At 44.9% G+C, this 21,652-nt stretch overlaps 1 protein-coding gene across 2 annotated transcripts; it reads right to left on the minus strand.

Annotated features, from left to right (window-relative positions):
- Positions 1 to 8,736: 8,736 nt before the first annotated feature.
- Positions 8,737 to 16,212, minus strand: MFSD5 (major facilitator superfamily domain containing 5). Of its 2 annotated transcripts, XM_081898822.1 has the most exons (3): positions 16,114 to 16,212; positions 13,642 to 13,731; positions 8,737 to 10,656 (listed from the first exon to the last, which is right to left on the minus strand). In XM_081898822.1, the coding sequence occupies exon 3, from the start codon at positions 10,600 to 10,602 to the stop codon at positions 9,244 to 9,246; it is 1,359 nt and encodes a 452-aa protein (XP_081754948.1). In that variant the 5' UTR covers positions 10,603 to 10,656; positions 13,642 to 13,731; positions 16,114 to 16,212; the 3' UTR covers positions 8,737 to 9,243. The 2 variants fall into 2 exon arrangements, with proteins under 2 accessions (XP_081754948.1, XP_081754949.1); XM_081898823.1 differs by lacking the exon at positions 13,642 to 13,731 and having other exon boundaries at positions 16,114 to 16,205.
- Between the last annotated feature and the right edge of the window lie 5,440 nt (positions 16,213 to 21,652).

Below are 21,652 nucleotides of genomic sequence, written 5' to 3' on the forward strand. Positions count from 1 at the left end.
CATCAGCAAATCTCTTTGGAGGTCTGCCTTTTGTGGCTCTCTGTGACCTGCGAATTAGCCTTAAGTCTTCAACACTCTCCTCTTCCTTCTTAGGAGAAAAGTGACCTATTGTGAACAATGGTTCCTCCAATTCTTGATCAGAGCTTTCAGAGGGTCGCATAGAGGCTTTCGCACTCTTGAAATCCTCTGAATCATCTGATTCAGTTTCAGAATCAGAACCTTCATCAGTGGGTGTGGGTTGTTGCGGTTGCTTTTGACTATCCTCAGTCTCATCACTGTCATCAGGATAACATTGGAAAATTCCCACATTCTCCCCCCACTTGGCATTGTACTCAACACTTCTTGTGAGCTTAATTTCCTTAGAGTCAGTCATCATTATTCTGTAAGACCCTTTCTGATAACCTAGAAAGATACCATGCAATCCACGCTTGTCTAACTTGGAGTGTTGTGGTGAGTGAACCCACATGTCAGAACCAAAAATTTTCATGTGTTTGATGTATGGCTTCTTGCCAAACATCTTCTCATAGGGGGTACAACCAATCGCTGAAGATAACCTGCGATTATAACTGTAAGTGAAACATGAGAGAGCTTCGGCCCAATAACTCTCTGGAAGATTTGCATCATGCAGCAAGGTCTTTAACCCTTGAAGCAATGTCTGATTTGCTCGTTCCGCAAGTCCATTCTGCCATGGCGAGCGAGGACTAGACAAATCGTGTTGAATTCCTTTCTCAGCCAGAAAAGCTTCAAACTGCTGAGAAGTGAATTCTCCCCCCCCGGTCAGTGAAAAGAATCTTTATCTTCTTACCATGCACATTTCCCAACCAAGCACAGAATTCCTTGAACCTAGGAAAAGCCTCTGATTTCTGCTTGAGATTGTACACAAAAATATACCTGGAAAATGCATCAATAAGAACCATGAAGTACCTATTCCCACCCAAAGAGGGCGCTAGTGGTCCAACCAAATCAGCATGAATAATTTGGTATGGTTCTGTAGCTTGCCTACTAGACACCTTACCTTTCGCAGCCACTTTCACCTTGTTTGCTGCGCATGCCTTGCACTTCATGTGGTACCTGCAGGGTTTAATAGTCATACCTTCAACCAAGGCAGGCATTTTAGATACTGCCTCAAAATGCAAATGTCCAAATTTCCTGTGAAAATCGTGAATACATTCTGCATGCAAACTTTTGTTAGAACCTGCAATGCAACAAGTGTCATCCTGCACAACATCATCATAATACAAAACAAACAAACGACCAACAAATTCAGCATACAATTGATAATCATTTTTCTTAGTGATGATGCATCTATTGTTTTTAAAGGAAACGTCAATTTTCTTCTCAACCAGCTGTCCAACGCTGAGCAGATTATGTTTCGCATCCGGCACATAAAGAACATCCTGTATCGATAAGTCCAAACTGTGAAGAACAACAGTTCCGTAGCCTTTACTGGGAATTGTGTGGTCATCCGCCTGGTGAATTGCACCTTCCTGCGGTGTAAAAGACACGAACAGTCTCTTATCGTTGCACATGTGATGTGTTGCAGCTGAATCAACAACGAAGAAAGATCTAGACGTCTTCTGGACCTCTGCAACCTCTGCAACCTTTGTAACCTTCGGAGCGTAGCGTGAGACCATTGCCTTGTGCTGCGTTGTCCTGGACACCGGACCTTTGCCTTTGCTCTGGCCTTTTCCACGCGATGAGCTTCCGCTGCGCTGCTCTGTCTTGGCCCTGGGATATTTGCATTCCCTCTTCATATGGCCTAGACGTCCACACGAGTAGCATTTCACTGCCTTCAAAGCTTTGGCGCCATCTGGTGGTTCCACTGCACTATGGGATGACGTCTGTGAAGACTCCCCATTTCCCATGCAGCCAGCACCCCGCCGATCTGCTTCATTCTGAATCATGGCAGTATCACAAGCTACTGTGAGTTGAGCATTTGGCTGATCAGTGGTATCAAATTCCCCACTTGCTTCATCCAGCCTTCTGCAGCTAGCCATCATGACTTTGGCATTTGCCTCTTGCGTCATCTATGCTGCTTTAAATCAAGCTGCTTCTGTGTACAGCTGCTTCAATCCAAAAGCAAATTCTAAACAGCCTCTGCCTATGAGCCTGTGCCGCTCTTCTGTTTATTTGCTTTGCTTATCTGCAGCTGCTTCAAACCTCATTCCCAAAAGCAAGTTCAAAAGCGAAAGTCCCCAAGTGCTTTCTCTACTGCCCTTTAATTCTTGCTGCGTCACATCTGCAGCTGCTTGCTCCAACAGCATTTGTAAAAGTTACTTTCGATTTCCCCCAGCATAGGAAAGTGTTGCCCTTTTAGCCTTTTGCCTGTGCCTCGGCAAAAACCGGCTATTAAAAGTTCAAAGTCCAGCCATAAAGCCATTAATTAGAAGCTGGCAGGCTGCCCGGAGCAGTAGCACATACCTTCATCAATCATTTTGACGCGCAGAGCAGATACCGTGCGTTCCGTCTCTCTGCCGCTGTTCCGATCCTCTGCCGGCACTTCGTTTCTTGCTCCTTTGTTCCTTTGCCAGGAGCCCGACTTCTGGAGTCCATCCTCAAAACACTGCGTTTTTCTGGGCCCGGAACCAAATGTTGGAGATAAGCAGTGTCCCGTGCACAGCGGAATGATGAGAAGTATGAGCCAACATGCTCTATACTACTTTATTTACAGTTCAAAGCTGGTAAGTTACAGAAAAACATCTTCCCTCTGCCGGAGCAGAGAAAGCGTCATCTCTCCTCTAAGGCACGGAGAGAATCACTAACTGAAACTGCAAAGAACAGTGAAAAACAGGAAACCAGTGTACGTCACATCCAGTCTCCTATTCCCGTGGGAAAACCTCCAACAGTACAGACTCTGTGGAATGTAAACACCTGTCTCGTGACAAGCACTTCACTGCACAGAGAAGAAAGCAGAAACCAACACCTTTTACTTGGTATATAACATCTCTGCGAATAACCATTATTTTTGGCATTTCTCCGACCAGTGCCAAAAAAGGCAGCTTGCAGGAGTACTGCAAACTTACCTTTAGATACACCTTTTACAGCACACACTTTGCAGGCTAGAAGTAGAATTACCACGTACCTGTAATTATTTCACAGGAATGGTGGCATTTACGAGTGTTGTTTTTTTATTACATAGAGACTTCTATACCTTATGTGGAAAGACGACCAGCCCTATTAGGCAGATTGAGACAGCTGCCACAGGCCACACTGACTTGGGGTGGTACAAAAGGACAGGAAATGATTATTTTTACTCCCAGGAAGAGAGGGGGAGGCACTTGTGGGGCATTCTGTCTCAAGTGTTAAAGTCATGAGGTTGTCCTTGGGTGCTGTGAACACAATACCCAGTTTCGATTCCCAGCATCTCTAGGTAAAGGTAAACGGATCCCTGACCATTAGGTCCAGTTGTGACCAACTCTGGGGTTGCAGCACTCATCTCGCTTTATTGGCTGAGGGAGCCGGCGTTTGTCCGCAGACAGCTTCCGGGTCATGTGGCAGCAGGACTAAGCCGCTTCTGGCGAACCAGAGCAGCACACAGAAACGCCGTTTACCTTCCCGCCGGAGCGGTACCTATTTATCTACTTGCACTGTGACATGCTTTCAAACTGCTAGGTTGGCAGGAGATGGGACCGAGCAATGGGAGCTCACCCTGTCGCAGGGATTCAAACCGCTGACCTTCTGATTGGCAAGTCCTAGGCTCTGTGTTTTAACCCACAGCGCCACCCGCGTCCTGCGCATCTCTAGGTAGGGCTGGGGAAAGACCCCTTGTCTGAATTGCCACCATCAGTCATTGTGGACAATACTGAGCTAAATGAATCAGTCATCTAAGTAATAAGGCACTTTTCTGTGTTGGAATATCTACAAGGGCAGGTTGACACCATACATTTAAAACACACTCAGCGCACAAGATTTACCCCACGGGAATTCTTGGAACTGTAGTTTCCCCCCACAGAACTGCAACTCCCAGTGCCCCCAAACTACAATTCCCAGGATTCTTTGCGGAGAGGTCATGAGATTTGAATGTGTTGAATGTCCTTCAAATTACAGTGGTACCTCGGGTTAACTACTTACTGTAATTTGTTCCAGAGGTCCATTCTTAACCTGAAATTGTTCTTAACCTGAAGCACCACTTTAGCTAATGGGGCCTCCTGCTGCCGCCGGAGCACAATTTCTGTTCTCATCCTGAAGCAAAGTTCTTAACCTGAAGCACTATTTCTGGGTTAGCGGAGTCTGTAACCTGAAGCGTATGCAACCTGAGGTACCACTGTAATGTGTTGGATCTGCCCCCAAGAGAGCTTCCTAATTTCCAGGACAGACGGGAAAACTAAGCCTTGTTGCCTCTGTAAAATCTGTAGCATATAAAGTGCACTGGAAGAACCGTCCCTGCTCCTGCCAACCTAGCAGTTCGAAAGCACGTCAAAGTGCAAGTTGATAAATAGGTACCGCTCCGGCGGGAAGGTAAACGGCGTTTCCGTGCACTGCTCTGGTTCGCCAGAAGTGGCTTAGTCATGCTGGCCACATGACCCGGAAGCTGTACGCCGGCTCCCTCGGTCAATAAAGCGAGATGAGCGCTGCAACCCCAGAGTCCGCGACGACTGGACCTAATGGTCAGGGGTCCTTTTAAGGTAAGAATCATCTCTAGGCAACCAGACAGATCTTTAACATGAAAGGGTTTGGATAATGGTTTTTGTTTTTCCCCTGCTGTTTTGTTACCACAAATCTACCACAAACAAGTAACTGGTATAATTGGGCCCACCTGTTGGAGATTTCAAACATCTAAAAGCTCAGGTTTGTTTACCCAGACCTATTTGGATATTTGGGTGTGTTACCCTGCCCAGTTGTTGACTTACCTTTGAAATCCATTGTTTGAAACAGCATTTATTGTGTTCTGATTTATATCTGCATTCTGTTGTACCCAGGTTTTATAAATTTTGTAAACTCGCCAGGGATTTTTGCCAAAAAGGTTTGGCGGTTATCCTCATTTTCTGAACTAGTAACGTGAGATTCGTGGGCCAGTAACTTCTGTGGTCTTATTTGCAAGACTGCCCTGTTCACAAACCCAGCAGTGGGCTGAATAGAGAGGTGGGAGTGGGAGAATGAGAAAATTATAGAACCATCGTTGGAAGAAACCATGAGGATCATCTAATCCAACCTCCTGCAGTTCAGGAATCTTTTGACCAACGTGGGGCTAATATTATTCCAACCTGCCTAGAAACACATTTTCCAAACAAGAGGTTTAAAGCCTTCTGAAGGGCCCCGAATGGGGTGGGGCGTGTTCATGGATTCCCTTACCTTTCTGCCGTAACTCTAGGCAACATTATGCTACTGAAATGGTTATCCTTTGGCAACATGTACATGGTAAGTTTCCACCACATTCTAATGTGGCAAAAAGTGATAAATCGCCCAAAGATCTACCAGGAGATGCACATCATCTCTTCTGACCGCCTGGGTACAAAAACAGGAGAGGAAATCAAGGCTTACACATCCGTTCACACGGTAATCACGAATTAGCAAGAGAAATTCTTCAGTAACAAGTAGAACTGTCATACGTTTTTGAAAAAAAACAGAGACATTCCTGTTGGGAATGGTGGGAGAAGACATTGACAAGAATGACCAGAAACTGTTCATGTACACAACAACGGCGGTGAGGTTATTGCTGGCTCAGGTATGGAAACAGCAAAAATTGCCTACAATAGAAGAATGGCAGTACAATGTTATGGGGTACGCAGAAATAGCCAAATTAACAGCAAAAATTTGACATCAGGGGGATGAAACATATCAAAAAGAATGGGGAAAGTTTATGTTATATATAGAGATGATGATGTTAAATAGGGAAACCAGTAGAATTAAAATAATATCTCATAATGGGAAAATACAAGAAATTTACTGGATAATATCAAAATGAATTAAAAATGTATATTAGGATTATTATTGAACAATATTTGTAAATGAATATAGACAAACAGCAAGAATTTGTATATATAGAAAGATTTATTTGTTTACGGACATTTAATGGAAAAAATGAAGAAGAACAATCTTGTGGAAAGCGGACAAAGACAATGCGAAAAGTCAAAGAAGACACAAAAAAGCCAGAAGAAGGAAGGAGGGAAGTCAGCTCGGGAGAGCAAGAACAAATGTGAAATATAATGTATGTGTAAGTATAGTATGTAACTAAAAATTCAATAAAGATCATCTGAAAAAACCCAAAACAAGTAGAACTGCCAGCCCGTAAAAAAGATCAATTAAATCTCCACATAACTGCATTATTCTGATGAAAGCAAGCATGATTGGTTTTCTTTAGGTGACACATCCGCATGGCAGAGCAGCACCATTTTAGAAAGAGCATTTCCTCCTGTGGGACAGAGGATGCTGTACAAATGCCACACATGCCTTTTCTGAAATGTTCCCGACGCCTGTGGTTTTTATCACTTATTTACTTTAGTAAGCTGCAATAATCTGTACCGTAAATCGGAGCTAGCTTTGAAAACAAGATTTTATCAGTTAATGAACGACATGTTGCAACGACACTTGCATTGTGTATGGGAATGAGTCACTCACGGAGAAGAGGTTTTAAACCATGGGTGGGGAATCTGTGGTCCTCCAGATGTTGTTGTACAACAAGACACATCATTCTAGCCACTGGCTATGCTGGCTTGGGGCTGAAGGGAGTTGGGAGTCTGGTTATCCAGCCCTGATTTAAACAAAGCACTAAATCAGGCTTCCTCAACCTCGGTCCTCCAGATGTTTTGAGACTACAATTCCCATCATCCCTGACCACTGGGTGCTGCTAGCTAGGATTCATGGGAGTTGTAGGCTAAAAACACCTGGAGGGCTGGGGTTGAGGAAGCCTGCACTAAATGGAACCTTTGTGTCAAGAGGCAGACTGCCTCTGAGTATCAGGTGCATCTGAGAAAACAGGAGTTTTCTGCCCAGCCATTGCTGGGAACAGAATTCTGGACCACATGAACCTTTGGTCTACAATTCTAAACCAGGAGTGTGGAAAAAGAATGCTACCGGCTGCAAGTCCTACCTGCGATCATCATCTGAGGTAGTTCTTTGTGTGCCTCCTCCATAAGAGGTCCAGAGGGTGGCAACGGTCTCTCCGTTTGTGGAATAATCTCCCCAAGGAGGCTCGCATTCCTCTTCAACCAGGCCTTGGGCTGATTAATATTGTATGCCATTTTAAATGTGTCTGTAGGAGTAGATGGGAGGTAATGTGTTTGTTTTAAGTTTGTTCTTATGTATTTGTTTGTAGGGACGCGGGTGGCGCTGTGGGTTAAAGCCTCAGCGCCTAGGACTTGCCAATCGAAAGGTCGGCGGTTCAAATCCCCATGGCGGGGTGCGCTCCCGTCGCTCGGTCCCAGCGCCTGGCAACCTAGCAGTTCGAAAGCACCTCCGGGTGCAAGTAGGTAAATAGGGACCGCTCACCAGCGGGAAGGTAAACGGCGTTCCGTGTGCTGCACTGGCTCGCAGCTTGTCACTCTGGCCACATGACCTGGAAGTGTCTGCGGACAGCGCTGGCTCCCGGCCTATAGAGTGTGCACAACCCTAGAGTCTGGCAAGACTGGCCCGTATTTTGTTTGTATCTCTTTCTCTCTTTTTTTGCTGTGAACCTGAGATTTTTGGATGAAGGGTGGTATGCACATTTAATAATAAACTAAACAATAAATTAATACCTGCACTTTACCTGCTGTAAAGTGTCTCCTACTGGTCATTAACGACTCTTACCACACCTCCACCTTTTTTAGTCTGAGCTTCCGTTACTATGAAAACATTTTCATGCTATCTTTCCAAGTGTCCAGAGTGGCTGACACCCAAAGACTCAGCAGATGTTAATATTCACTCTCCGTAAACAGCATGAAAAACTTGAAACGAAAGCAAAAAGGTAGTAATCAGAAATTATTTTTCATTACTCTGCAGTCAAACAATGCCCAACTGCAGAAAAAAGTAAAATACTCCAAGAAATACTTGCAAAAGAGCCTGATACCACATAAGGAATTCAAAATATTCCAGCTGCTAAACCATTGATGAGGAACCTGTGGCTCTTCAGATGTGAGTTTTCCTTCTGCCAGCAGCCCCCTTCGCAATATCCCTTCAATAAACTCTCAATGCCTTCGCTGAGGAATGAGAAGACCCTGTGAGATATGAGAAGTAAAAACTGACTGCCTCTGCTGGTCTTGGCCAAGGCTGAAAGCACCTTCATATCAGCCTGGATAAGCTCATTTGGTTAGAGCATGGGGCTGATTACGCCAAGGTTGCAAGTTCGATTCCCGTATAGGATAGCTACGCATTCCTGCATTGCAGAGGGTCGGACTAGATGCTCCTTGGGGTCCTTTCCAATTCTACAATTCTATGATTTCGATCTCCATCTCAAGACATTTGCTAAAAGGCAAACCTTTCATATACTTTCGCTTGATAACAAGTCGTGTTTCCTGTTACGGATCAAATTATGTGGAAAACCTTTCAGTTTCTCCTTTCTGCCCGTCCTCTAAAAATGTTGCAACTCTAAAATCAGTTATGTAGTAGGAAGGGAGAAGTTTGAGCAATACAGGGTCTTCATTCGTGCGCATGAAGGGTTTGCCCTCTCCCTTCCCTCCCACATAATCACAGCCAATGGTCAGGAATGATGGGAACTGTAGTTACAGCATCCGAAGAGCCACCGATACTCAATCCTGGGCTTAAACTATGAAGGCCTCACCATATATATCCCCCCCCCCCCAATAAACACTGAGAAGAGAAGCTTTATGTATTTTATTCTTTTCCAAAAGCAGAGGGTTGACAACATGGAATCTGGCTGATATTGTGAACAAGTTCAATACTGATAATGGCTGGTCAGTCTATCAACCTTACTGCTCACTTAAAAAAAAATAATAGTAGAGGGCTGTGTCCTTTTCACCCATTACTTTCCACAATCTATCCAGGATGAAGTGGTAGGAAGCACTCCCCACACCCTCACACACAAATTTTGGTAGCATAAGTCAAGATGCCTCAGGAATCAAAAACTCCACGGTGCAGAAAAGAAAGTTATGCTTGCTACAGATCAAGTCCGATAGGGATCAATCCTTATTGAAAAAGGCATAGAAAAGATTCTCCCATGTGCGGAAAAAAGGACACACAAGACTCAGAAGAGACTCTTGTGTTCTCTCTGCAAAGTCCTTGCCTATATACAGTACCAGCACTGTGATGTGCAACAGACGACTGGCCAACTCCAGAGAATCTTCCCCCAAGACAAAGCATCACATATCAGAGCTCAGGAGAGGAGACCTCGCTTTGACCAGGCGGACTGGGCAACCTGAGCTCTGCATTGTTACGGACCACTGTGAAGAGGCTCACGACGGCCAGGAGGGCCATCACCATCATGACAGAACAGATGGTGAACATGTTCCTGGTGCCTGTCTTGTAGTCGCTATCATGGAGGATCAGCAGGCCCAGGCAGGCCAGCAGGTTGAGCGGGACGCGGAACCAGTGCATGACACCTGCCTGGTCCTTCTCGGGGATCACCTTCTGCCGCAGAAAACCCATAGAAGGGAAGTAGAGCCCGCAAGACAGCTCAATGAGCAGGAATGCCAAAAAGGACTCGGAAGGGTTCTCCTGCCCAGGGTTGGTAGAGAAAGTCAGCATGAAGAGGGAGAAGAAAACCATCAGGACCGAGAGGGAAAGGATGTGCATGGGCTGCAGGTGGTATTTCTTGGAGGTTGCGACGCGGTAGAGCGATGAGCCTGCCATGCTGGCCGCCATGAAACTAGAGAAGACTATGCCCAGGGGTGGGTTGTGGGGATCCAGGACGGGAGTCCAAAGGAAGATGAAGATGTAGATGACACTCTCAAACAAAGCCTGGATGGTACCCAAAAGCAAGACCCGGCGGTCTGAGAGGAGGCACTTCAAGGCATCAGTGCAAGTCCTGGAGAGAGCCCTCTTCTTGCCATAATTTTCGTCCCAGTTCTTCATCGCCAGGACACCCACCAGCACGAGAAAGGGGATGGAGACCATAAAAGGGGCCACCGGGCCCAGCCCCAGCCATTCGGCAAAGACGTTGGCTACCACGCCGGCTCCGATAGCGATGATGCCATTCCAAAAAGCCGCCTTGGAGAAGGTAGCGGGGATCCACTCAGCCGGGAAGTCGTGGCGTTCCACGTGCTCGTGGACGTACCACGCCTCGAAGGCGGAGAAGAGCAGGGCAGTGGACAGCCCCCCTAATATCCTTCCCACAATGAGCACAAAATAATCCCAAGAGAGCTTTGTGAGGCAGCAGATGGAGTAAGTCAAGGAGAAAAGGATGCAGGATTTCTTACGGCCCAGGCGGTCAACCAAGGAGCTGGAGACCAGCCCAAACAGCACGCTGGAGGCAAAGCCGCAGACGTAGATGATGGTGATCTGAGCCTCCAAGAAGTGGTAGTGCTGGTACAGTTTATAGAGATATGGTCCTTGCAGCCAATCAGCGGCAAGGGCCAAGAAGTAGACCTGGTAATAGTCTAGCTGGAACCGCAGGAAGGCTGGGTTGGAGCAAGACCTGCCAGTGATCTTGGAACGGCAGGCGGAGAACTCCAAGCCAATGCATATCAGCAGGAGGAAAGCAAAAGCAACATAGGCAGTGACCAGCATGGTGTTCTAAATCATCCTGTGCAGCGCATCTCCCAATATCTGCTCCCGACACACCTGAAAGGGAAGAAGGCAAGAGATACGGATGTGACAATTTGCACTAGGCAGCTTTGCAGCAAGACTTGGAGGTGGGCAGAGCAGAGTTTATCTGTGGTGCATTTACACTTCTGAAAAAGCTTGGCACAAACTGCATGTACACTTTTGTGCAGTCTTAACACTTTCACACACCCTGCACACTAAAGATGACACCCCACGCTTTGCACAGATAAATCCTCTAAGCTCACCATTATGTTGGAAAGGCTGTGGAGAACAAGGTTCCTATATTCATGTAGTGCCCTTTGGTCCATGCCTTTTGGGGAAAAGTTTTTAATCTGACCTCCAAAATCACTAAACAATCTATCCCTCCTAATTTGGCACTTGCCTTATTATGATTAGATTTGACCCCAAATTCTACCCTTAAATCTAAAGAATTAATTTCCTTCCTGTTCACAGCAGCTAGACTAGTTATTGCCCCACAATGGAAGGAAACTTCTAATATACCAATAGAGGCTTGTGTTAATAACATCTGGAGCATTGCTCTGTCAAAGCGCTTCACATACCATCAGTGACTAATCAAAGGCATCTCCGAAAAAGATACCTTTGACACAATCTGGTCTCCCTTTTTCTCTTTTATTGAAGAAGAACAGGATATTTTAATGCCACCATCATCACAGAAGCGTCTGTGGAGGGGATATATTGATTGAACATATATTGTATACTAACTGTATTGTAACTTTTGAATAGATGTTTTTAAATGAATGAATGACGACACCCCAAAACTTTGAACACATTTTGAAACAATGAGTACATTAAGTAAACAATTTATTGCCCGGCCATCTGCAACAAATGGGAGTCACCTCCAGCAAGAAGAAAGTTTTGTGTAAACTAGAAGAGGATCAACTTCTCCTTTCATGCTACTAATATTTATAATACACTGCTAAATGAGCCTTGCATTCATAAGCAATATAGCTCTAAGTACCAAAATGCTGGCTGTACACAACAAAAGACAAATCATCTTCAGGCTGTTTGTGAAGTGTCCTAGAGCAATGCTTCTCAACTGTTTTCTAACCCATGTTCCATCTTTGCAATTACAGAAATCCCACACCACCCCTCCTATTTTAATTGCATTTTTAAATGGATGGAAATTGCATAAACTTGATTATTATTTTACTCATATTGTACATATTCTTTGGGAAAACTCAGGTCCCACCCACCTGCCCAATATATTCATATGCTTCCCCGGTGGAAAGACACTGTTCAGGAGGGACACTGTTCAAGAGAGTAGTGGACTAGGTGAAACTTTGTTCTCCTCCAGCAGGGCAATTCTTATGTTCACAAGCTACATAGTGGTATTTCTGAGCATACAAGGTGGTGTGCGTGTAACAACAGGGCTAGCTTCCACGTGTACTTTAGCTTATCTTTCAATTTCATCTTGTAGTTTTTAAAGTTACAGACTAGAATTGCAAACGAGACAGAGTGTAAAAGCAGAAGCATATAGAGGCAAAAAGAGGTTAAGGAACCTAATGTTCCCTAACCTAACCAGGGACGCGGTGGCGCTGTATTCTAAACCACTGAGCCTCTTGGGCTTGCCGATCAGAAGGTTGGCAGTTCGAATCCCCATGATGGGGTGAGCTCCTGTTGCTCTGTGCCAGCTCCTGTCAACCCAGCAGTTCGAAAGCACACCAGTGCAAGTAGATAAATAGGTACCGTTGTGGCGGGAAGGTAAATGGCGTTTCGGTGTGCTCTGGTTTCCATCACGGTGTTCCATTGCACCAGAAGTGGTTTAGTCATGCTGGCCACATGACCTGGAAAGCTGTCTGTGGACGAACGCTGGCTCCCTTGGCCTGAAAGCAAGATGAGCGCCGCAACCCCATAGTTGCCTTTGACTGGATGTAACCATCCAGGGGTTCTTTACTTTTTACCTAACCTATAACCTCAAGATTGTCCTGGACTTCTAACTGGCATCACTTTGAGCCAGCATGGTCAGAGATGAAGTATCGAACAATATCTGGAGGGCCACAGACTCTTCACCCCGAGGATAGGGGAATGGGGAGCAATGCTGGGCACTCAAGCCCAAGTGAGAAGGGAAGAGACAGCTTTGTTCTACTGATAAAGCCAAATTACTTTAAGATTTTCCCCCACCACCATGAGAGATACAATCCATGCCTCCCACTCCTCAAAGCTAAAAAAGAGAATTTGAGTGAGCCTGAGGTTACTAGAGGCTGCTACAGCGAAGTATTCCTCATGTTGTTTCAAATGCTTCCCATATGAGCAGTGAAAAACAAGCTCAACCAGCTAAACTCGCAAGAACTTTTTGGCTGAACTACAAAACTGTATCCCAAGGACTCCTTTGCAGCCTATTATTAAAATGTCTGTAATTCCTCTACAGCCAGGAGGCAGAAGCCACTAAAAATATCTGAGAGTGTAATATTATTGCAGCAATCCTGAATTACAACTTTCCTACAACTCAGCTATGGAGCTTTTAGCTCTCATGTTAACCTGATAAAGATCAACACCCACACCTTACCTCTATGCAAATATTAACAATGGAAACCAGAAAGAGCAATTTAAACTCAATACTTCAGAAAGCAATTGTAAACGCATATTGTTTCCTCACAAACCCCTAATGTTTTGCCTCCACAACCTTCCATTGTATAACTAATTATCACTGATCCCTAAAAATGTGAATCTCTCTATTTACTGGTCAAACACCTGCCCTATGCAGGTTTTCAATTTATGCGCAACTCCTCACCAGATTCACGGCATCAGATTCATCTCCAGTGCCTGCAGGAGATTATCTTTAGAACAGAACAGAACATTGCTTCACAATGGTATTAGGAGAATAGAGGAACTAAGAGTATTTTATTTTCCCAAGCTTTAAAGGAGCAGCACAGTTTAGATCTAAGGAAAGCATGAACGGGCTTATTTGGCTTTTGCAATGAGATTTAGGAAAGCGTGGAAGTGTGGCAACCTAAAACCAGTGCTTTTTTAGGGAGAACTTACCAGAACTCAGTTCCAGCACCTCTCAGGTGGGTTCCAGCACCTCTCAGGTAAGTTCTGGCAGCTGTCTCTCAGGCGGGTGCCATTGCCATTCTAAGAGAAAGAGAGAGGTGTTCATAGTGAGTTCTGGCACCTCATTTTCTGGAAAAATAGCACTGCCTAAAACCATGTAATAATTCATTTAAGTTATTTGTTTTTTAACTGTGATATATTAACTCAAAAGTATTAGTTACAGAAAATACACTGTACTAACAACGCAATCCTGTGCACTCAGAGTGGCTGGAGCAACCCAGTCAGATGGGCAGGGTACAAATAACAAAATTATGATTATTATTACTGGGAAGTATGCCCCATTTAACTCAATGGGGCTTACTTATAGGAGGCAAGTGTGCAGCCTAAGTAAATTAAGGCAGGCAATGCCAACACCGTGTCCTCAAAACAATTCATGCGTACAGATTTACCGGTAGGTTAAGCTATTAGCTCCCAAGCCGCAGCAGCTCAGCAACAGAAGACACTTTGGCTAAGCCTGAGAGGGGGGCAGGCTTTGATACACCTCCTCCCCATATAGCCCAAATCCCTACACACACATAGCAGCATGGCACTTCTGAGGTGAAACAGAGAAAAGTTCTCCCCACACCACCACCCAGGGGAGATGGCTGCATGCAGATCCAGGGTTGCCACCTGTCCTGTATAATTCAGGATTATCCCATATTTCAATGCAAAATGCTACATCCTGTGTTGATAGTTCAGGTCTTTTCTCTCTTTCTATCCAGGTCAGCATGGGTAGCTCAGTTGGTCAGAGTGAGGTGCTGATAACACCAAGGTTGTAGGTTCCATCTCCGTATGGGACAGCTGCATATTCCTACACTGCAGTGGGCTGGGACTCGATGATCCCCCGGGTCCCTTCTGACTACAGTGGCCCCCTCGGGTTAAGAACTTAATTCATTCTGGAGGTCTGTTCTTAACCTGAAACTGTCTTAACCTGAAGACCACTTTAGCTAATGGGGCCTCCGAGGTAATATTTCTGGGTTAGCGGAGTCTGTAACCCGAAGCGTATGTAACCCGAGGTACCACTGTACATACACGATGATGATAATAATTTATTATTTATACCCCGCCCATCTGGCTGGGTTTCCACATGATTCTATGATTCTCTCTGTCCCTCTCTCTGCCAAGTTAGGGAACCTTTGCAAAGGCAGGTGTGTTAACCATCATGCAGGACAGTCAAGCACAGCCAGATTTACAAATTCATATTGTGTGTAATAACCTTTTAATGAGGGCGAAAGAGCAGAGCCCAAAATATGGCCTGAAGCTCAACATCAAAAAAACCAAGATCATGGCTACTGGGCCCATCACCTCCTGGCAAATAGAAGGGGAAGAAATGGAGGGGCAGTGAGATATTTTACTTTCTTGGGCTCCATGATCACTGCAGATGGTGACAGCAGTCACGAAATTAAAAGACGCCTGCTTCTTGGGAGAAAAGCAATGACAAACTTAGACAGCATCTTAAAAAGCAGAGACACCAGCTTGCCAACAAAGGTCCTTATTGTTAAAGCTATGGTTTCTCCAGTAGTGATGTATGGAAGTGAGAGCTGGACCATAAAGAAGGCTGATCACCGAATAATTGATGCTTTTGAATTATGGTGCTGGAGGAGACTCTTGAGAGTCCCATGGACTGCAAGAAGATCAAACCTCTCTATTCTTAAGGAAATCAGCCTTGAGTGCTCACTGGAAGGACAGATCCTGAAGCTGAGGCTCCAATACTCATGAGAAGAGAAGACTCCCTGGAAAAGACCCTGATGTTGGGAAAGATGGAGGGCACAAGGAGAAGGGGACGACAGAGGACAAGATGGTTGGACAGTGTTCTCGAAGCTACCAGCATGAGTTTGGCCAAACTGTGGGAGGCAGTGGAAGACAGGAGGGCCTGGCGTGCTCTGGTCCAGGGGGTCACGAAGAGTCGGACACGACTAAACAACAATTGTGAGTGATAAGATTGTACAGTGGTACCTCAGGTTACATACGCTTCAGGTTACAGACTCCGCTAACCCAGAAATAGTGCTTCTGGTTAAGAACTTTGCTTCAGGATGAGAACAGAAATTGCGGGAGAAAGTGGTGCTTCAGGTTAAGAACAGTTTCAGGTGAAGAACGGACCTCCGGAAGGAATTAAGTACTTAACCCGAGGTACCACTGTAATGGATTGGGGGGGTGGGGAGGGGAAATAAATCACACCCCAAAACAAAGGTGGCAGCCCTAAGGCGAGAGTACCCTCCACCCGCGTTTCCAGAGCGGGAAGGGGAGGAAGCAGACCCCCTTTCCCGACCCCCGCTTCTCGCAGGGCCCCCTCCCCACATTCCTGCTCTGCCAACGAAGTCGCCTCTCCCGCCCAACCCTCTTCGCTACCGACCTTTCGGCCTGAGGGGGGGGAAATTCCCCTCCCCCAGCCGCCCCCCCCCGCCGTCCCTTCCCTTTACCAACCTGCCTGGGTCTCTCTCCGGCTCCCCTCCCCTCAGCCCCGTCCTCTCCGCCGGAGGGAGCTCACGCTGCATGCCCGATTCCGCTTCCGCTTCCGGCGCCTCCGTGCTGCCTGTCACGTGACCTGAAGCCTCGCGCTCGGCCTGTCGCGAGGCCGCCCCCTGGAGGCGAGCGCCGCGAATGCAGGCTGCTTTCCGGCGCCGACTGTTTTATTTTTTTTTTAAAAAAGAATATTTATTAAAGTTTTCCATAGTAATACAATAAAAGTAAAAAAAAAAAAGGGAAAAAAGAGAGAAAAATAACAAAAATACAAAAATAAAAATAATTAAGAACACACCAAGTTTCGATTACTTTGTTTTCCATTAACTTATTTCCCAGACCTCCTCATACCTCCCTTTTTTGTATTCCAATTCAAATTGTTAGTTCAGCAAATCCTTATCAATAAATTTTAACCTATTTCTAAACCTTTTTTTCCCCATATTCTCTTAAGGCATTACAGCTGGAAACCACTTAATTTCTATCCAACATCATTCTAGCATTCATTAATTTTGCAATGTTTCTGTAGGTAGTCTTTAAATTTCTTCCAATCTTCTTCCGCCGACTCTTCTCCCTGGTCTTGGATTCTGCCAGTCATTTCTGCCAATCCCATATAGTCCATCACCTTCATCTGCCATTCTTCCAGAGTGGGTAGATCCTGTGTCTTCCAAGCTGCGCCGACTGTTTTAAGCGCCCGGTCAGCCCTGCTTTTTATTTAATACAAATTTAATTTAGCATCACCCGCAGTAGCAACAACAACAATTTTAATTTAACAGCAGCAGCGATAACAGCAGGAAGAATTTCTTTTTCATCTCTTGTAAGAAGAGGATATAATTTTTATGCCGCTCCACCACGTATTACAAAAAGTACCTCTACAGAAAACTGAAGCGGTGGCGGACAGTTCCAACCAAAATATGGCAAAAAAATACGCAAGTACATAAATAAAAGCATTGCTTTAATACAAAATCAAGATAAGAAACTTTTTTTTGTATAAAAGAATGGAAGTGGTTTATTGGATATTTGCAAACAAACTGTAAACAGATAAGAACATTGGCAGGAGTATTGTAATAACCAGCAGTTTTATAAGAGTATATATTTAAAGGAGATGAATAAATGAACAAATTGAGTTAGTTTGGATGTGCAGGAAATATTAAAATTGAACTTAAGGAACCGCAGAAAGAGGGGGAAGGAAGTCAAGTTTTGAAATGTTAAAATTACACACACACTCTATGGTTAACATATGAAATGGGATAATCAATTTGTTTTTCTCTTCAGCCTCCAGGTTCTCACTGAGAAAGTGGGTAGACAAATGTTTGCCCCCCCCCCCAAGGCTACTGTACAGTGGTACCTCGGGTTACACACGCTTCAGGTTACATACGCTTCAGGTTACAGACTCCGCTAACCCAGAAATAGTGCCTTAGGTTAAGAACTTTGCTTCAGGATGAGAACAGAAATCGTGCTCCGGCGGCGCGGCAGCAGCAGGAGGCCCCATTAGCTAAAGTGGTGCTTCAGGTTAAGAACGGTTTCAGGTTAAGAACGGACCTCCGGAACGAATTAAGTACTTAAACCGAGGTACCACTGTACTGGAAATTATCGTAGAAATGTGCAGTTGGAAGGGACCCGTACGGTCATCTAGTCCAACCCCCTGCAATGCAGGACTATTCAGCTGCCCCATACAGGGATTGAACCTGCAAGCTTGGCGTAATCAGCACCACACTCTAACCAACTGAGCAATCCAGGTCCACTTGTGGACATCAATGAAGCAGGACCAATAAAAGGAAGTACTTCCTTCATGCGGTGCATAGTTAAACTTTGGAACTTGTTTGGGGCTCGTCCTGTGCTTGTCCTGTGCCTAGAAAGTGTTAAGTTGTGGGTGAACATATCAGATGACACAGCAATTCTTCAAATAGCTCTTGTTTATTCACAGGCCGGAACGGAACTGAACTGAAGGGTTCAGTCAGCCTGCTTATATAGAGCTCCAGTACAACGTAACTGTAACAACTTTCTAAAACTATCCAATCACTGAACGTCACTTTCGATCCCTTATTTGCATAACTATCTACAGTATCCCCCTGCTGGCCCAGAGTGAGAACTTCAGTACATAACAGAAAGCACTGTTTACTACTTGCTCTGTGCATTCTGTTGTTGTTTAGTCGTTTAGTTGTGTCTGATTCTTCGTGACCCCATGGACCAGAGCACACCAGGCACTCCTGTCTTCCACCTGTGCATTCTAGGCATGGGTATGTGTTGTTTTGCCTTTGTTTCCTTCCGTAAAATGCTAAATTGGAACAAACGGCAGTCTGCAGAAAACCTAATTGCTGTTTTCCCCCCTGATTCAGCCCTAAACTGTACGTTTTTCCAGGTAAAAGCGGTGAAGCAAACAGAAATGTAGATTAGCCCGTGGAAGGCTTTCAAAAGAGGGGTTGGATGAATTTATGGAGGACAAGGCTGTGTCATTGGCTGTCTGCTTGCCACAATGGCTATGCGCAGCAGGCTTGGGAAAACTGTAGCCCTCCAGAGGTGGCTGGATTGCAACTCCAGTCTTAATTGGTGGCGCCAGCTGGGGCTGGTGGGAATTGGAGCCCAACAATATTTGGAGGGATACAGGTTCCTCTTCTTGGAAGTTACGGCACCTCACTTTTCGTCTCCCTAATTACATTGTCATTTGATTAGTCTGCCCCTTTCAATGCAAAGAAATCACATTGCAAATAATGGAAGGGTGGAGCTAATCAATAACATACCGTTTGGAACCTGAAAGCAAGAACAACTGTGAATACCAGTTGAATTTGCTGGATTGAAATTCCATTCTGGACGTGGAACAAAAGAGCAAACATTTGGCTGCTTAGAACAAAATGGCTAGGTTGTGCTCAGGTGTGAAGTAAGTTTGGTTGACTGGGGCCATTCACCAATATTTCATGGCAACCTCCCCTCCAAAATGCATCGACAAGCTTCCACACAAGCAGTGAATGAAGTTGCGTCACTGATGTTTCTTTTTCCACATTAAGAGGAAATGTTTATTTGTTTTTTTAAAAGATCCAGGCTGGAATTATTATCACGATGCCATTATGTGGATAGTGTAAAACAAAAAAAACCTTGTGTATATATGAGCAGCCACGATTCCACAACAAATCTCCCCTCTGGAAGCACCCTAATTGTCAGTACAGAATGACCATGCAAGCAGGGACTACAATAGTCCCTTGGTTCTCAAACGCCTTGATACTCAAACATCTTGGAACCCAAACACTGCAAATCCGGAAGTAAGTGTTCCGGTTTACGAACTGTTTTTGGAAGCCGAACATGCTCCATTTTGAGTGCCACACTTCCGTTTTGAGTGTTATCCTTCCGATTTGAGTGTTACACTGAGTTCTGTCTATTTTTGCTATTTATTTTATGTTTTTGTGGCTCTTTTTTGTTTTTGTGACTGTGTGGAACCAATTCAGCTACTGATTGATTGATTGATTGATTGTGTGACTGCAGTACAGTGGTGCCTGGGGTTACATATATTTCAGGTTACATACACTTCAGGTTACAGACTCCGCTAACCCAGAAATAGTACCTCAGGTTAAGAACTTTGCTTCAGGATGAGAACAGAAATCATGCTCCGGTGGCGCAGCAGCAGCAGGAGGCCCCATTAGCTAAAGTGGCGCTTCAGGTTAAGAACAGTTTCAGGTTAAGAACAGACCTCCAGAACAAATTAAGTACTTAACCCGAGGTACCACTGTACATTGTTTATTGCTTTCATTTTATGAATCAATAGTCTCGTTAGACAGTAAAATTCATGTTATATTGCTGTTTTAGGGGTTGTTTTTAAAAGTGTCGAACGGATTAATCCATTTTGTATAACTTTCTATGGGAAAACATGCCTTGGTTTTGGAACACTTTGGTTTTGGAACGGACCTCTGGAACGGATTAAGTTTTGAGAACCAAGGTACCACAGTAAAGGCCTTTAACATTGTTTCAAAGCTTCAAATTATATGCTTATCCACTAGGTGGCAGAAAATCCACAGTGAAGTAGTCTGTAGTTCAACATGGCGAGATTGCCATGTGTTTTGTTTTATGGGAGGTGAAAGGTGCACTGGGACCTTGGCCCTGGCTGCAGTACATGGGAGTCAGTGTTGATTTGAGTTGCCTTCAATGCACATCTGGCCCCTGCTGTCTGCTCTGAAACCCATCTGGGGATTCAACTGCACAAGGAAAGTTAATGCGGTTAATTTCCTCTCTGCCAGCTCTGCTACCAATTGCACTAAAACACATGTGTTAATTAGAACCCAGTGAGTCGAACATCTGGCAGCCGTGCTTTGAAATGTGCCTTCCCCCAAATAATATTATTAATTCCCCCAAATAAAATGAATAATTATTGTTAGCGAAGCTACAGGGAACCAGGCACCTCGGTAGTTTTTCTTTATGCTTTTACTCTGTTTTTTTACTAAGTTTTAAATGCCTTTACTATGTTTTTATATATGCTGTATGCCACCAAGAGTGGCTGGGGAAACCCAGCCAGATGGGGAGGGTATAAATAATAAACAATTCTTATTATTATCATCATCAACCTGGGAACTGTAGTTCATTGAGTGTGCTGGGAATTGTAGCTCTGTGGTAGGCAAACTACAGATCGCAAGAATCTGTGGGGGAAGAAGAGTGCTTGAAGTGTGGGGTATGGCTGTGACCTATTAAACTAACTAAAGTTTTTCCCTGCCAGGGAATACAAAATTCCAAACTTCATTCTCATTTGTGGCTTTGTGACCTCCTTTACTGTTCTGCACTATTTTGTACTCTTGGTTTTGTGTGTTTGCATGTAGGATTCCTGCTTCTTTACAGGCTGTTAGGGATGCAAGCATTTAACAGGTGATTCCATCTCTGTCTCCACACCCAGAAGCTGTCTGTGCCTGCCGAATGTTTATCTTGTTGTTGTTGTTTAGTCGTTTAGTCGTGTCCGACTCTTCGTGACCCCATGGACCAGAGCACACCAGGCACTCCTGTCTTCCACTGCCTCCCGCAGTTTGGTCAGACTCATGTTCATAGCTTCGAGAACACTGTCCAACAATCTTGTCCTCTGTCGTCCCCTTCTCCTTGTGCCCTCCATCTTTCCCAGCACCAGGGTCTTTTCCAGGGAGTCTTCTCTTCTCCTGAGGTGGCCAAAGTATTGGAGCCTCAGCTTCATGATCTGTCCTTCCAGTGAGCACTCAGGGCTGATTTCCTTCAGAATGGAGAGGTTTGATCTTCTTGCAGTCCATGGGACTTTCAAGAGTCTCCTCCAGCACCATAATTCAAAAGCAAATGTTTATCTGCTACACAGCTATACAGTGATACCTCGGGTTAAGAACTTAATTCGTTCCGGAGGTCCGTTCTTAACCTGAAACTGTTCTTAACATGAAGCACCACTTTAGCTAATGGGGTCTGCTGCTGTCGCACCGCCGCTGCACGATTTCTGTTCTCATCCTGAAGCAAAGTTCTTAACCTGAGGTACTATTTCTGTGTTAGTGGAGTCTGTAACCTGAAGTGTCTG

This window comes from Podarcis melisellensis (assembly GCF_964234715.1).
Source record: "Podarcis melisellensis genome assembly, chromosome: 2".
Classification (NCBI taxonomy): domain Eukaryota; kingdom Metazoa; phylum Chordata; class Lepidosauria; order Squamata; family Lacertidae; genus Podarcis; species Podarcis melisellensis.